The sequence below is a fragment of the Podarcis raffonei genome, chromosome 13, assembly GCF_027172205.1.
Source record: "Podarcis raffonei isolate rPodRaf1 chromosome 13, rPodRaf1.pri, whole genome shotgun sequence".
In the NCBI taxonomy this organism is placed as follows: Eukaryota; Metazoa; Chordata; class Lepidosauria; order Squamata; family Lacertidae; genus Podarcis; species Podarcis raffonei.
The window spans coordinates 27,828,245-27,845,706 of NC_070614.1; the positions used below are offsets into that span (position 1 = coordinate 27,828,245).

General features: G+C 44.0%; 1 protein-coding gene across 4 annotated transcripts in view; it reads left to right on the forward strand.

Annotated features, from left to right (window-relative positions):
• Positions 1 to 15,730, forward strand: part of FBXL20 (F-box and leucine rich repeat protein 20) — a 66,245-nt gene extending 50,515 nt beyond the window's left edge. For all 4 annotated transcript variants that reach the window (XM_053362974.1, XM_053362976.1, XM_053362977.1 and 1 more), the window contains 7 exons: positions 314 to 388; positions 1,933 to 2,063; positions 4,426 to 4,486; positions 5,695 to 5,739; positions 7,127 to 7,183; positions 9,035 to 9,247; positions 10,197 to 15,730. In XM_053362974.1, the coding sequence (XP_053218949.1) occupies positions 314 to 388; positions 1,933 to 2,063; positions 4,426 to 4,486; positions 5,695 to 5,739; positions 7,127 to 7,183; positions 9,035 to 9,247; positions 10,197 to 10,304 (690 nt within the window). In that variant the 3' untranslated portion in view covers positions 10,305 to 15,730. The remainder of the gene's footprint in view (positions 1 to 313; positions 389 to 1,932; positions 2,064 to 4,425; positions 4,487 to 5,694; positions 5,740 to 7,126; positions 7,184 to 9,034; positions 9,248 to 10,196) is intronic.
• The last annotated feature ends 1,732 nt before the right edge of the window (positions 15,731 to 17,462 follow it).

A 17,462-nucleotide genomic window follows, 5' to 3' on the forward strand; every position in this document is an offset into this window, starting at 1 on the left:
ATATTTCTCTTGTTCTTCCCTCCTTCATGGCAGCCTTGATGCTGGGAGTTTTTGCAGTAGCCAGCTTTGAAAGCCTATTAGATGCTGTGGGTCCCATGGTGACATGAGATACCAGAGACCCATATGGGCTCTTAGCTGTCATTGAAAATGAGCAACTAGCCCTTTCTTTTTAAAATAAAAACAGAGACTTTTGAGAATCCATATTTTCAGTAATTTTACTCCTGAAAAAGAAAACCCAAAATATGACTTCATGCTGACTCTTTTAACAAGTTGCTTACCTCCCTACCTCCCTCCTATTGCACTTTTGTTCTAGCTGGAGGATGAAGCTCTCAAATACATTGGGGCACACTGTCCTGAACTGGTGACTTTGAATTTGCAGACCTGCTTGGTAAGTAATTGGTTCACACAAATCCAAATTTGCTCCTGTTTTTCTTAACATGCAGAGGCAGTGAACTATGCAAAGTGACACTCACACCCCAAGTAATGCCTCTCCCTGTTGGCTTGGAGTAGTTGCAGTCCTGGTAGCTTGATGTTCATCTTATTCCATAGGGGCAAAATCCCAACTGTGGTGGATGGGAATGTGTGAAAATCTGGCTATAAAAATCGTCAGTAGCTGAGGGGATGGGCAAGTGTTTTGTAATTGCTTGCGTCTCTGTGCCTATAGCCATTCTTGACCCTTTGCTTCCAAACATGTTAAGCAAGACATTCAATGCCCCTAGTATGCTAGGCATACAGACGTTATTAGAATTTCCATGGTGCCCCAAAGCCACTGAAGGCTTCCTAAAACCGTGATATTCCCCTGTATAGTTCCTGTGGGGGGGAATAAAGGATATTGGAAAAGAGCTCTTTCCATTTAAGAGTCTCATGCTCTACCAGCACGCTGGAAGTTACAGTCCAATAACATATTGAGGGCACTTTGTTGACTCTGCTCTGGCATTACAAAATCCAATGGGCTCCACCCTCAGATCACTAGGAGCTTGCCAACACCACTCACTGACTGGATATTTTTAAAATCTCAAGTTGGCAACCATATCACCACCCTAGTCCATACAATGGATACCTTCTGGATATAGTAAAGAACTCTCCTAGTGTTAGCATTTAATGTGACAAATCTATCTGCTCTGAGTTCACCGCTGCCCGGGAGGCATTTCAAATTTTGTTTGCAGGACAAGCTGGAAAAGATTTTTTTGGTCAGGTTGGAATGCTTTCTTGTCTCCGTATTTAACTTTTTTTGTGTGTGTATTTTTAAAAAGTTGGAAGAGGAAGTACATTTTTGTCCTGCAAGAAAATATCCTGTACCATTTTGTGGTGGTGCCAAAAATGGAATGTTGAGCCCAAAAAAGGAACAGATTTTGATAGCCTGTGTGCAGTTGGCATCCTGCTTTTTCACGTGATAGTTGCTAAAACGAGTTTACCAAATAATACTTAACATGTAATTTTAGGACTCAGAAGGGTTCTCCCATCCTGGAGTCCAGTTCAAATGTCATATCAAACCAAAGTTTAAAACAAACTGTGGTTTAATGGGAACGAGCAGCATTCTGGTTCCTATTGCGCTCCTCCCCACAACCTTTGCTGCCCCGTTGTGGACAAAATGTGCCAGAGTCTGGCTTATCCTGTCTTCTGAACCCCGGTTCATGGTTGATTTCCACCCAGCAAAGTCATAAGCAGTACCAAAATTTGTTCTTGACTGACTGCTTGTGGTTTGTTTGGTGGAAGCCAACCTTTAGCCTGGGTTTGGACAACATGACAAACATGCAGATTCTTTTGTCCACAGCATGCTGCGGGAATTTATGAGCAGTGGGCACCAGCATGCTGCTCATTCACATTAAACAATGGTTTGCTTTGACCTGTGGGTTTCATGTGCCAGGCGAGACAGACCAAAACTTTGCCGCACACTACAAATGACTTTGATACCCTTCTCTCCTTCTGCAGCAAATAACAGACGATGGCCTCATTACAATATGTAGAGGGTGCCACAAGTTACAGTCTCTGTGCGCCTCTGGCTGTTCCAACATCACCGACGCCATCTTGAACGCTTTAGGGCAAAACTGTCCAAGGCTTAGGTAAGTAGGCTTTGGGTTACAGGGCTGCATGAGAGGATACAAGGTTAGCATGTGAACATGGGATGCATGCTGGGTAAAAATGGGTAACATGAGGGGAATCAAAAGCTCACAGAAAAGGGTTGGCATATTATGTGGAAGGGGATGGGTCATAGAAAAAGAAAATCATTTGTTAATAATAATAATAATAATAATAATAATAATAATAATAATAATAATAATAATTTATTATTTATACCCCGCCCATCTGGCTGGGCCTCCCCAGCCACTCTGGGCGGCTTCCATAGAAACCAAAAATACAGTAAAATATCACATGTTAAAAACTTCCCTGAACAGGGCTGCCTTAAGATGTCTTCTGAATGTCAGGTAGTTGTTTATTGCTTTGACATCTGCTGGAAGGGTGTTCCACAGGGCGGGCGCCACTACTGAGAAGGCCCTCTGCCTGGTTCCCTGTAGCTTTGCTTCTCGCAATGAGGGAACCGCCAGAAGGCCCTCGGCGCTGGACCTCAGCGTCCGGGCAGAATGATGGGGGTGGAGACGCTCCTTCAGGTATACTGGACCGAGGCCGTTTAGGGCTTTAAAGGTCAGCACCAACACTTTGAATTGTGCTCGGAAACGTACTGGGAGCCAATGTAGGTCTTTCAAGACCGGTGTTATATGGTCTCGGCGGCCGCCCCCAGTCACCAGTCTAGCTGCCGCATTCTGGATTAGTTGTAGTTTCCGAGTCACCTTCAAAGGTAGCCCCGCGTAGAGTGCATTGCAGTAGTCCAAGCGGGAGATAACCAGAGCATGCACCACTCTTGCGAGACAGTCCGCAGGCAGATAGGGTCTCAGCCTACGTACCAGATGGAGCTGGTAAACAGCTGCCCTGGACACAGATTTGACCTGTGCCTCCATGGACAGCTGTGAGTCCAAAATGACTCCCAGGCTGCGCACCTGGTCCTTCAGGGGCACAGTTACCCCATTAAGGACCAGGGAACCCTCCACACCTGCCCGCCTCCTGTCCCCCAAAAACAGTACTTCTGTCTTGTCAGGATTCAACCTCAATCTGTTAGCCGCCATCCATCCTCCAACCGCCTCCAGACACTCACACAGGACCTTCACCGCCCCATACTGATGAACACCCAGCCCAAACCTCCTGATGATCTCTCCCAGCGGCTGCATGTAAATGTTGAAAAGCATGGGGGAGAGGACAGAACCCTGAGGCACCCCACAAGTGAGAGCCCAGGGGTCTGAACACTCATCCCCCCCCACCACTTTCTGAACACGGCCCAGGAGGAAGGAGCGGAACCACTGTATGACAGTGCCCCCAGCTCCCAGCCCCTCAAGACGGTCCAGAAGGATGTTATGGTCAATGGTATCAAACACCGCTGAGAGATCCAGCAGAACTAGGAAACAGCTCTCACCTTTGTCCCTAGCCCGCCGGAGATCATCAACCAGTGCGACCAAGGCAGTTTCAGTCCCATGATGAGGCCTGAATCCCGACTGGAAGGGATCCAAATGGTCCGCTTCTTCCAGGCCCAGATTGTATACTTACAATCTGTCTCATAGGTTCAAGGTTGTGAAAAATGTCATTGCCCAGAGTGAAACCTGCCACTTTAAAACAGGGGCAAGCAAACTTTTTTTCGTTAAGGGCCAAAATCGCTCATGGGTAATTGTCAGGGGCCACATGCTCACTATGAACCAAGCTGAAATAGTGTGTGGAGTCAGAGCAAAAAGTAGAGGAGGAAACCCCCACTTTCTTCCTCCCTGCCCAGCAGGCTGCCAGGGAAAGGACAGATCACTCTTCCCAGAGGTCTGAACTGATTGCTTACAGAAAGCTTTTGAAATTAGACTAATGGTCGTAGGTTGCCTAAAATACTGTTGATAATCCTAGCTTCCCTTCCCAGAGCTAGGTCAAGAGGACAATAGGGATGGGCTTCGAGCAATTTAACTCCCACAAAGTTGTGCGACATTGATCATCGGAAAGTGAGATTGCAAGGGTTTGATGGGTTCAGGGTTTGGAGTAAATACGGATGAGCTGGAGGAGTTTTGTCAAATATGACAGGCAGGCAAGCAGAAATAGGGAAGAGGGAAAAAATGTCTATTTAAGGTCTTCTGGAGCAATTATGGGAAGTGTAAGAATCATAAAAATGGGGGGGGGGGAATGTGTATCTTGGGCGATTTAAGCTGTATTTATCCCTTCGACGTGTGTTGTTAGGATTGCTGATATATAGCGTGAGCCCATCAAGTGAAATGTCCTCAACTACTTTGAAACTGGTGGTCTTGGGGTTTCTTCTCCACAGGCACTAAGTTTGTGAGATTTCAGAAATGGATTTCTGAAAAGAACAAGTGCTTAATTTGCTGTATTTTATTTTCTGTGCAGAATATTGGAAGTGGCTCGGTGTTCTCAGCTCACTGATGTGGGGTTTACCACGCTGGCTCGGGTAAGCATCTGATCCTTTTTGTTCGTTTGTTCATAGACTTAAAGCAGTGAGTGGTGTCTTCCTTGTAGAAGACAGATGCTAAACACCTCATGCCCTATGCCATACCTGGCTCAATACCATAAGCAAGCTGGGAAAAGAGAAGAGTGGTTTGAGCAGTGAACTAAGAGGAGGTGATGTGTTGATTTGGCGCCCTTTTCTGTACATCCTATATAAGGCTTTATAAGTGAATGGGGATGGGCATGTGAAAAGAAATATGTAACTGCCACTGCCAGCCCTGAGAGAACCTAAGGGCAAGGATAGAAGCCAAGTTCTGGATTGAACAGCCATGGAAATGGAGGTTCAACAAGCACCAGAACCTGGCAGGGCTGATGTCTGAAAGCACGCACCTCTTTAGACTTTTGCAATATGGTAGCATCTTAAAAGCTTGGCTGGGGCTGAATGGAAGACAAAGCAACACCATATTTTCTGTTGTTTAAGGAGTCGTGCTTCCATGGCCTTCTCCCAACTCATGGCAGCCATTCCCTACTTCCATCCCTTGCAAAACCATCTTGTCCTCTGATCTCCATTATCTCTCCCGTCATTGAGTTTATGGGTGGGGAATCGCATCAGCTCCAGCCAGCAGGACCATAGGTCAGGAATGGTATGAGTGGTAGTCCAACAACATATGTAGGGCTGAAGCATCCCCATCCCTGTTCTAGACCTTAAATGTAGAGATTATTGTGACACTCCCCAGAATAATCCCATTGGTGGAAATGGGATTGGTCTGGAGTTAAACTATGTTGAGAAATCTGGTTGATGGGAGCAGAATAAGCCATTTAAATATGATAATTTCCATAGCTGCATAATCTGTTCTTAACTACAGAGTTAGGATTGCTTTGGAGCCAAATCAGGGAGAGGGGAAGATAATACAGTGCACTTTCTCTACCACGCAGAACTTACTCCAGAGTGGCCAGTACTAAGGACAGCACTGTAATGTAGTTAGATCTTCTTGCGATCATGGCTCTGATCGTGGAAGGAATGTTTCTTTTTAAGACACCTCTTGGCCTCATTTCTCCAGCAGCTTCCATTGGAGTGATCCCATTGAAGTAATTGGGACTAGTCTATAGCCATCTTACCTTGCGTTCAGAAGGAAGAATCAATACATGCTTTTTTGAAAAAACGAATGCTTAATTTTGTGTGTGTTTTGCTTTGTTTTTGATTCTCCCCAGAATTGTCATGAGCTTGAAAAAATGGACCTGGAAGAGTGTGTTCAGGTACATGAAATATCTTCATCCCATTTCTTAGGGGTGGGTGTGGGTGTTCATGCATGTGCAGAATGTCATGGACGTAGACCATGACTCAGAGAATGCTGTAATTTGTTAAGATAAGCCTTTGCTTGAGATTGTTTATTCACATTCCAACAAGCAGGAAGTGTTTTGTGAGTTGCGCTTTTCCTCTTTGTGTGCTCTTCCTATAATGCTCAGAAAGGAAGTTTGTTGATCCATCCCTGCATGGAAGCATTTTCACAAGAATGCTTTGGTGAGGGTCTTGGTCACTCATCCCCCCCCCAAAGGAAAAGATGATCTTGAACTTCCTGTCACCATAATATTGAGACATAGCAGTATATAGTCTCGCTAATCCTATCCACTTAGAGTGGTATTGAATTCTAATCTCACTCATAGTAGACCTATTGAAATTAATTTCTAAGGCTAACTTACGATTCATTAATTTCAACAGGTCTACCCATAGTATTGCTTAGTTGAAAACAGCCCCTTAGTTTGTAATAAAATCTGGTGGAACAAAATATTACTGTAAGATGAGTGGCAGCTGCTCTAGATCCGCCACCTCCTCTCTGCCCAGTAATAATTTTTTTAAAGTATCATAGGGCATCATTGTATTCAAAGTTTCCCTGCTCTACTTTATTTCCTGTTGCATGCAAGAAGAGGGGGACCTGGAGTGCAATGACCTCACTTACTGCATATCGTCACAGAAGAGAGGAAGAGGTAGTGCAGAGGTGCTGCTTTTGGCAGTAGCCATATGGCTCCCATAACATCCAGCCTAGCGATTCTCAAACTTCTGTTTCCTCAGACTACTTGAAAATTGCTGAAGGTCTCAGTGGATCACTTGATGAACTTGTTTGGTTCTGTGAACCAAAGCACATGCACAACTCATGTTTGAATAACTGTAGGCTTTCATTTCTAATGTGATAGATGTGCTTCTGAATTAAATATGAAGCAAAGTAAAAAAAAAAAAAATTTCTTCAGTGCCATCATCCCAATGTGAACCGGCACAGTATCATGAAAATCAGAGACCTACAGGGGCCCCAGGTTCTTGTTTGCCAATTTGAAAATCCATCCCTGGTCAAAACAGCTTTGCTCTCCATCAGAAAAAAAAAATCAGTGAAGTGCAGGGCCAGACACAGATGCAATTTTTCTGCAGGCCTCCTGAATGGAGCTTGCGGGCCGCAGTTTGAGAACTTCTGTATGTACTTGATGAGAGAGGGAATGTCTATATTAGAGATTCTAAAACTCTGGGAGCCTTCTGAAAACAGTTGACTCTGCCAGCAGCCATTTGCCTTTATCTGGAAGGCCTACCAAGAACTACTACAAGATAGGCTAGGCGATACCTTCTGAAACGTGTGTATCTTTTGATCTCTTCCAGATAACAGACAGCACATTAATCCAGCTCTCCATACACTGTCCACGGCTTCAGGTTTTGGTGAGTCTTCAAGAGCACACCCCCCCCCAATCATGGATTTTAACCATGTTGTTAACTGCATTTCTAAATTATTTGCCAAGTCGGAAAAGAAAATGAGGTGTGAATTCAGCGTATTGAAATGCATGAACCCCTAAATAATGTGCTCGTATGCAAAGCTCTGTGAGATAGGTCATCTGTTGTTTAAGCTTTGCGGATCTGGATAGGAAAAAGAACTGAGAATGACTTGCCCAAAACAATGGGGTAGAGCCAGAGTTTCAAATTTAGTGCTTTTCTCTCAGCTGCAGAATTTTGGGTCATTAAAAAAGCTCCAAGTTGTGAGTGTGATTAAGAAAGCAACAGGTTGTTTAAGAAGCAACTGCTGAGTGTTCTACCTTCTAGTCTGTCATTGGCATAATGGATCTGTGAACAGGACAGCAGCTTTGTCAACAAGACGGCCCAGCTTTTAGAGCTGGTCTAGCATGGTAGCTAAGATATACGAGCCAGAAAGTTTCTTGATCTCAAATACTGCCTCAGCTAACCCCTGGATACATGGTTCAACAATATCTGAGATGTGGCTCTTTTAGAGCAACTAACAGGGCTTAGGAGGGTCACAAAAAGTGTTGTAAAGAGAGACACCTTTAATGAAACTCGACCCCCCTTCTTTTCATATGCAAGGGAAATAGATAGCAAACTTTCCTCACTAATTTTGCAACCATGTATGCGGAGAACCTACATTGACCATTATTGTTTAAAGATTATGTAAAATGACGCTATGAATTCAATGCTATGTTTATTATTCTTTTTCTTGTGAACACTGTATTAAATTTTAGTTAATCAATAATAATAAAAAAAACTCCCTCAGCTATGGATTTGCTAGGTAAACCTGATCTAAACCACCATCTCTTGGCTTTTGTCCCTCTCTATCTGCAGTATAGATGCATAATAATAGGATTGTTGCAAGGTTTCGTGAGATAATTTGAGGTACCTTGACCACTAATTAAACACTTTTCATTATTACAATACAAATAACACGGATTAGGGGTGTGTGTGTGTGTGTGTGTGTAGGGAAAGGCGAATGCTAAATGAAGGCATAGCAAGTATGTCAGACGTTTAGAAGAGAACTAACTATACACACACAGCACTAAGCAAGTGAGCTTGGAGTGACTTGAAGAATCAGTAGGCCGGGGAGGGGGAACCTTGGGCCTGGGGGCCAGATGTGGCCCTCCAGACCTATCTGTCTGGCTGTTGGGACTCTCCCTAGGCTACACACCTCACTGGCGTTGCTTTTGCACCCCAAGTGTTTTTGCCTGACTAAAATGTGTCCCTGAAGTCTAATAACGCTGCCTCTTGCTTGTCTAGATGGAGGATAAAGAGGAGTGTGTGAGTTTGTGCAGAAACTAGCCTGCTGTACAAAGATAATATTTACATCCACTGCTCCTCCCACTTTTGCCTCTGGCCCCACCCTCCACTGCCATGTGGCCCTCAGAAGGTTCCTCAGGAGAGAGTGGGGAAAGTTCCCCACCTCTGCAGTCGACAATGGAGAGGGCTGAGGAAGCAGGGATTCAGAGAGAAGGGGAAGCTCTTCCCAGCAGCATGGCACATCATAGGTCGCTGGGGTTGGGGGCTCGTCTGATGAGGAGAGCATCCATGAATCCAACAAATCTGTAAGCCGAGGTTTGGGATACTGTGGTCCAACAGTCCCAGATGTTGCTGGAGAATTTCTTCAGCTGAAGATAACTTAGGCATATATCAAGTTCTCGCTGCCAGGCTGGGGTAGCTCCACCATCTTGAAATGACCTCATAATAACACCTTTGCAAATGCTGCCTGCTTCTTTCTCCTTTGCTTTCGCTTTGTTCCCTTTGTGGCGGCAGAGCTTATCGCACTGTGAGCTGATCACTGACGATGGGATTCGCCACCTGGGCAATGGTGCCTGCGCCCACGACCGCCTGGAGGTGATTGAGCTGGACAACTGCCCTTTGATTACAGACGCCTCCTTGGAGCACCTCAAGAGCTGCCACAGCCTGGAGAGGATAGAGTTGTACGACTGTCAACAGATTTCACGGGCTGGAATCAAGAGACTCAGGGTAAAAAAACGGCATTTATTAAGTAGGCACAAGTGCACGCTTTGCTAGTTCCTGGGCCCGTTTGACTCCTTTCAGAAGATGATGCCGGGGAAGCCCAATGGGGTTTTATGTTAAATCTACACCACCTCCCTACCCCCTGCTAAGATTAAGGACATGCTGGCTAGTAGATCAAAGTCTTAAGTTCCTTTTGCGGGGAGTGAGAAAGAACTTCACACATAGCCCTCTGTGGTGTCAATGTGGGAATTATCTGCAGGGTTCTCCTGGGGGCCCATTGACAACTGGGAACTTTCAACCAGGAAATTCCCCACGTTAGAGAAGGCAGGGTCTGTCTCTCATTCACAATACGTAGCCTCTTTTCTGAACCACTTTGCTCAGATCCTGTGCACCCTCAACTATTATGAGAGAACGTTAGTATTCACTCTTCCCAGTGGCCAGACTGAGCAGGTCAAGAGTTGCAGCTTCTGTGGCCCTTTATAACTCCTTGCCTAAACCCACAAATATATTCAGACATTCCTAATATTTAAGCTAAGAAATTTGGGTTTTCCTGGATGTAGAAATGATATATTTCTTTCTGGTGTAGTGGGGGGGCACACGATATACTCAGCCTCTTGTTGGACTGGAATAGGAAGAGGCAGATCCTAAGTGAGGCCTACAAATCTTCAATATGTTAGAAGCCTATATAGAATTAAGGGGTTCCCTTCACTGGCCAGCAGAACAGTGGCGGGCTAGGAAGAAAACTGGCAAATGTTGATATGCCAGTTACAGGGTGGGGAAAAGGGTGGGAAGAATGAGGGGAAAACCAACACCTTCCCTGAAATGTCTCCCTGTTCCTTACGGAGATCTGCTTTGCAACTCATGAGCCCCGCGTCCTTCTGTGTGCAACCCGTGCTCTCCCCCATCTTTCTGATTTTTTTTCTGAATGGGGAAATATATGTGTTTGTCTTTTCAGACCCACTTACCCAATATTAAAGTCCACGCCTACTTCGCACCCGTGACCCCACCACCATCTGTGGGGGGCAGCAGACAGCGCTTCTGCAGATGCTGCATCATCCTATGACGCGGGAGCCAATCTACCTTGTGCAAAACAAAAACTGAGTATTTAAATTACCCTTCTAGAAGTAACAGTGGACACCAGTATCTCCACACGACAAAAGTGATGCCGGTGGTCTCTCGCGAGGGCCTTTCGAAAAGAAAGCAAAGCAGGGGGAGCTGGTCGCAGAAGTTTCTTCCCGATTTTGCCCCATAAGCCACACACAAAAACACACACACTGCAGTATATACACCCACTCTCACCTACTTCTTCCAGCAAACTGAAGGACCTTGGAGTTTAGGAGCTGGATCAGTGGGCTCCTTCTCTCTCTCTCTCTCCCCCTTTTTTTCTCTTGTAGGTGGATTGGTATTATTATGAACCATTCCTACTGGGCATGCTCAGAAGAAATCATGGGGAGGTGGGTGGGAGAGAAAGTGGGGAGGTAGGGGATCATCACGCACATCTGAAGAACTGCTGTTGCTGGGGGGGCGGGAGGGGAGAGGGTCGTTCTTTTGACATTGGAAACAGCAAACTGGACAAACCCTTCGATGCAAGTGTGGAAGCAGCGGTGATAACCAAGGAAGGGAACAAAATAAGACGTTGAATCTTCACCACCACTGTCCAGAGAGGAGAAAAACGTAAAACCTTTAAAAGCCCATGGTTATATTTTTTACTTTTTAAAAATCATCATCCTTGTGTTAGGGAATGTTGAAACAGCAGCCATTGTGAGACATTGATTCCTGTGCTTCTGTGCTTCCTCGTTTTCTGTGCCGGCACATCCACGGAGCATGCTCATGTTGAAGGTTCAGCGGTTTCTCTTCCATGTTTCCATAGCATTTGGCTCAGAGGCTTCCTAGATTGTTGTGACGATAAAGCTAGAAATCTGTAACGTCAGGTCTGATTTATTTTCTTTTGTTTTGTTTTTCTCTCTCTTCCTTCTTCAGTATCTCCAGGTTTTCGGGGGGTTTTTTATTTATTTAAGAAAACCATTCTGAGATTGTATGAAATGACTGAACATAAAATATATGTTAAGCTATTTTCCTTTTTAAAAGGTGTATTTTACCACCAGGAGGCTAGGGCGAGCTTTGAAATCACAGCTGTGAAATGGGATGAAGTTCTGAAAGCAAAATTGCTTCTATAGTCTTCTCTAGGTTCTTTTAACCCATAACACAGTCCAAGTGGGGCTCATAGCATCCTGTGTGTTCAAAGGTAACCCCGTCAAGAACAATGTGTAGCACAAATGGGAAATGGCACACAGCTGTGCTGTTCTATTTATTTGCCATAGTAATGCAATGGTATCATTAGAGCCAACTCTGAAAATCTTTCTTTATTTGATGTGGGGTTCTTGGCACCATCGCTAGACCTGTGTGTTTTCCCCTACAATCAGTTACCACCCTGATAGGGAAGTTGGCCAGATTCTTCCACTTCAGCATTAAATAACTGTACGTTTTGTTTCTTCAAAAACACCAGAGCCATTTTTTGATGCCTTGCAGGGCCAGGTTGGGTAGCTATTTTTATTTCTGGGTGGGTTTTTAAAGGTCTTGTGGGCAGAGGCACAGCACCAGATCAGTTTCCTCCAGTTTGAATGATTCCAGCATTTTGGTCGCCTGTTGCCCTTCCCATCGCAAGTTGCCCTTCCCGCCTTAACAGTTCCCAAACACAGTTTTTCTTAATAGCACCTGCCGATTTGGCTGTTGTACAGAATGCACAGGGGAACCCTTCATAATGAGAATTCTGTCCCGAGAAATCTGGCTTCCTTGCTGATGTACAATCCTTTGCTCTGCTTGTGAGCACATCCACATTTGCTAATGAGTGGTTTGTTTTGTTTTTTTAATTAGCCTGTTGCCAGTCCACTTCTGATCTGCTGCTTTGTTTTCAACTGTGCTGGCTTCTGACTGTCCAAAGCATGGCTTGTAAAACAACTTTCCCACTGCACTTTGGTTGGATTCAGAAGCTTGATTGTCTAAGCCCGTAGAGTAGAAGATGGTTTCTTTTTTTAAAAAAAGACCACCACGGTAACAGCAGTGCTCATGAGGATTCTTAAGGCAGATTGTGAGGCTTTGTAGGAAACGCATGCTCTGTTTCACTCTTGGCTTAAATGTTTTTAAGTGTCAGGGTCCCCATCCAAAGCAGGAACCCAGCACAAATTGCACAAATCGTATGAGCTGGTCTCAGAGATATAATGGGACAGGTGTCTGGCCCAGACAGCATCCTAGGTGCTGGATGATGAGATTAGGTATTCACTAATTTTCTGTTGTCCCACCAAGATCACAGACCTCAGACAATTGTAGCTATAATTGGGGAAGGGCCTGGAGAACAGCTCTGTTTTATGGAAATTGTCCTGTGAAATGTTCTCTGCATTTTCCCAAAGCAGTAATCACGATTTCTTTTGATTCCAGAGGATTTGTGTTTTCTCAGTACTCCCAGAGAAATATATTTACACAGCAATCTTTGGTTTCTCTCTCAAACACACCTGTGTTAAATTTCCCAAACCCACCAATGTTGCTTTTCACAAGGCCTTCCAGCAGTTCAGACTGCTACCAAAGATCTGAAAAGGCAAAACCTGTTTTTAAAATAATGCATTTTCCCCTTCCTTCCTTCCCCCAAAATCTTTTTTAAAACTTTTGATCTTCTTTCTTCCACCCAGATATCTACTGATGATTCTTGTGAGTTTTGTGTCTTTAAAAAAAAAACCACAACATTTTACGAACTCCAGCATAGAAATATGGTTGATAGTCTTCCCCTCCCATCTATGATTCGTGCATCTCGTTTCTAAAACTTGGCAGCATAATTCCATCTTTCGAATTCCAAACATCATTGTGGCAATTGCTGACATTGTGGAAACAACTCACTGTTGCAATGTTACTGAACCTCCTGAACAAGCCAGGAGTGTGTGTTTGTGCGTGTGCTGCCAGCTTGTCAGTGTTCAGCACAGCTCTTGAAAGTAGAACCTTCCTCTAGGAATGGAAGGAGGGGAGTAAAAGCTTGAGTGCAGTCCATCCAACTTTATTCCAGTGCAAACTGCTTGAAATGAATGGGAATTGTAGAGCAGCAGTGCTTGCTGCATTGCATGCAGTGTATTTGCATTTGTTCGATCGTAAGTAGTGGTTCTCCCTAAGGGCTGCCTTTAATCTCATGCACGTCATGTTGTGGAAACCGCTTACTCACAGTCGCGCACCACTGAGGGGTGTCCGTGTGTGGGAATATTTCATTCATATGGACAGGGCTAGTTGCAGGATTGTTTTCACCAAATCCATCTCCAGATCGAAGCATTCAGCCTCCCCAACTAGGTGGAATAGCACCCCAGGGCAACTGTCTGCATGCCACTCTAAATGTGTGAAATGGACCTTAATTTGCCAGCAGTTAGTTTCCCAACATAGAGAAGTTGAGACCAAAGTGACGGTGCCATGTTATTTTCAGGGGAAGGGCAGAACAGAAAGATAACTTGATTCATATCACTTGATTGAGAATTTTTAAAGCCAATAATCAAATCCTTCTCTTCCCCTCCACCCTTGTCAGTGTATTTATTAATAACATCAATAAACCACATTTTTCTAAGCTTGTCTTGTTAGAAGAATGGCTTTTGCATAGGATGAGAGCTCCCTGTGTTCTTGTCTTCTGGTATTCAATCCTAGGTACTTCCTTCCTGTCACTTTATATTTTATTACGCATTGAGACAGCTGTGTCTCTTGGGGAAGGGTAAATAAACATCCCCACCTTCGAAGAAGGCCGAGTTCCCCTTCACTGCAACCAGCAGTGTATGCTGGTCCATAGAGCTGCAACGAGAGACCTGGGTTCCCATTTTTAATTGTGTGCACCCAGCGAGGTGTCAGCCACATGCCAGATTAGCTGCATAAATGCTCAGAAGGGGTTCCCTTTGTTTGTTAGATTGACCCTGAAGGCTTACAATGTAAAGCAGTTCCCCATGACATGTGCAGAATCCCCACTTTACTTGCACGAAACCTGCAAGTAAACAATAGCAGATGTAATTTTTCAAGCCTTTCTGAGCTCAGCGAGTACAAAAAGCACAATAACTTCTTATTGAGCCAAGGCCCCCCAGAAGCAAGCATACCCATCTGTTAGCAAGGATGGCTTGATGCAAGAATTAGCTGTGATTGTCAAGAATGCCTTTTCAGAGGCAAATATAACAGATGTTGGGAATAAACAGAAGGGCCATCGCCTCAGTGGGAGCATCTGGCTGCTGCTTTTTGGGACAGATTAATCAGATCATATTTTTATTATACATAATTTTGGAAGTAGTAATGTGTATTAACTCCCTGTGTATTAACTGACTGTTCGATACATACAGTGAGTTCTGGAAGTGCACTGTGTCATGAAAATGCCCCATTTTGTAAGGGACTCTATTTTTGTGATGAAATAATTGTCTGTCCTCCACTGCCTGGTTGCTGGTGATCAGTTGGGGTGGGGAGAGACAAGGGGCAGAGTCAAATTTGATAGTCAAATTGCTAGGATCAATGGGAAGGCTGAGTGTTGAAGAAACACAGCGAGAATTTAATAGCCTTGTGGCCAAAGTCTGTTCTAACCAGATGTGCCAAATCCATAATTACATGGAAAATGCCATTTTCTGTGCTCCCACAAATTCCAGCTACAGCAGCTCACCCTGATTACCAAGGATATGAAGAGTTCTGTTGTCAGAAGGCCATTGCGGTCACTCTTAATTTTTACTCTTTACCTTCCTCGCCTTTTGGAAATCATGAAAACTCCAGATGTCAAAACTTAACAGCCTCGCCATTGGCTTCTCCTGTACCTGAACCATATTAAGTTGTACACGGTGAAAGCTACGTGTGTTGTAAGCTTTCTGCTATATCCTGTTGCATATTATGACAAGCTTGAGACCAGCGTGAAGGCAACGGGAATGAAGTTAACATCTGCAATCAGGTTCTCTGAAGAACCTCAAGCTTTGGAGGAACGCTGGATCAACAGAATTCGTTAGATTTCAAGGTACAATAATGCAGCCACTGGTCACAATTCTGAAACCATTCCCACAGTGGCTGTTACTATGAACTCCAGGGGGGTATTTGTTTCCCCTCTTTTAATCTGAATATGGTAGGCATGGCTGGCCCATGGTATTATGTGATTCGACAGGTGTTGGGGAGGGAATTGTATGACATGGTTGCTTACACAGTAATGTTCTGTTTTAAGAGAGAAGGAGCGTAGTAAGAGCCCTGGGCTACCCTTAATTTGTGATCTAATCTTTTGGTTAAGTTTGGGATGATTAGCGTTCAGAAATAATTGTATTAGACATATTAAGGATGCGGCTGGTATTCCACAGGCTGGATGTTTGATAGTTAAATACTAAATTTCATTCGCACTGAGAACCCTACAGTAGAATTGATTGTACCACCCACTATCAGGAAACCTCTGGCACAGTAACTATAATGTGAACACTTTTTATTAAACAAACCCCATCATTCTTGGTGTGTTTAAAGGAATGTTGTGCTTTTCAAATTATTTTTAGGATTGCCCTCACATGTGACTCCTCCTAATTTCTTACTCAAAAATTTAAAAGAAACACAATTCCTGATCGCTGCAGTGCAGTTCTTCTCACATTCCATGTGATGTTGAGCAGTTTTAAAAGCCAGCATATCTTCAAACGTTGTTTTTATTAACAAGGCCCTCCATTTCGTCATAAAAAATTATATTGGATGCCCAGGTTGGAACCTTGCCATTCAGCCCCCATAACTATAATACAGAGATATCTGTAAAATACTACTTTTATGATCCTGTAAACTGTGTTTTCACCTTTCCTGGACACTTGATTGTGAATATAATAATGTCAATTAACAAAAAGTAAAGCAAATATAAATATATATGTAGCTCAATCTTTTCTTTTTCTGTCCATGTTACAATATTGTGATTTTGGCTAAGTTTGTAATGTGGGGAAATGGTCACGAAAAGAAAAGAAAACGTTTCCAAATTGTGGCTGTGAAGGGTCCTGTGGTGAGAACTTTGTTTCTATGATTTGTCTTTGTTCCTGCGGCAGAATTTTTTGTGAACTTTAAGTAGGCCCAGAATAATAATCTGGGGATTTCTTTTGAGAGTCATTTTGTGAATAAGCCGTTATTATATATTTGATGGGAGCTGTAATACTAGTACTCTAGGTGAAATACTAAGTTTAAGGATTGTATCCATCCACCATGTACCATAGCGATTAGAGCTGTTGGCACAGGTGATCCTCGTTTTTGCACTGGGGGTTGCGTTCCGGACCTCCCCCCCCAAGCCCCCTCCACCCCTTTTTGTGACATCTTTATGACATTTTTGGGCTACTTCCGGGTTCAGCGTCATGCATGTGCGCACGATCATGTGTCATTTGGACGTGCCTAACTAGGTCATTGCCTGTATATGAGATGGTTTGCATAATCAAATGTGCCCATGCCGCCACTCAAAGCCCACTAAGACTGGAAACCACAATACTGTGTTTAAAAGACTTGTGTCTATGAGAACATAAAATGAGCCCATCTGGTCCAGCATCCAGTTGCCACGGATGCCTGGAGGAAAGCTGCAAGTGACCTAAGCATAAACAAGAGTTCCCTCTTCTCTCCTGCCTCACCCCAGGTTTCAGCAACAGAAGCATTGGTGCCTCCATCCATGAAGGCAGAGCATAGTCATCATGGCTAGTAGCCATGTATAACTGTATCCTTCATGAATTCACCCAGTCTTCTTTCGAAGGGGTTACAGTGGAGTGATCCCAAGGAGCACTTTCACACCAAATTGTGCTCATAGCGTATTTTCACCTGGGACCTGCTCTCAGTCTCAGGTCCTTGGCAAGTTTGCGTCCTTATGATATGTGTGTCCCATTCATGCTTTATATGTTGTGGTGTGTGCTTAAAATAACTGGAGTGCGCACTTCAAATACAAGACTGGGAGATTGTAATGGTTCTTGTAACTGAGGCTATAAATCAGTTTAGTCAAGCTTGTGCACTCAGTCACTTAGTCAATGCCTTGCCAGGTTATTAGAAGATTTCCCGTATGTGGAAGGGGAGAAATTCCAGGTCACAAGTGTGGTTGCACAAGCACATTAAAAATAGCCACTCTTGATTACTTTATAATTCTGTTACTGTTCCCCTATAGTGTGGAAGGATTAAAAACCATTAAAACACACACCCAGCTGGTAACAGATGGCAGTAAATCACAGCTGTTTTTTAATATAAAAAGGTATAGACA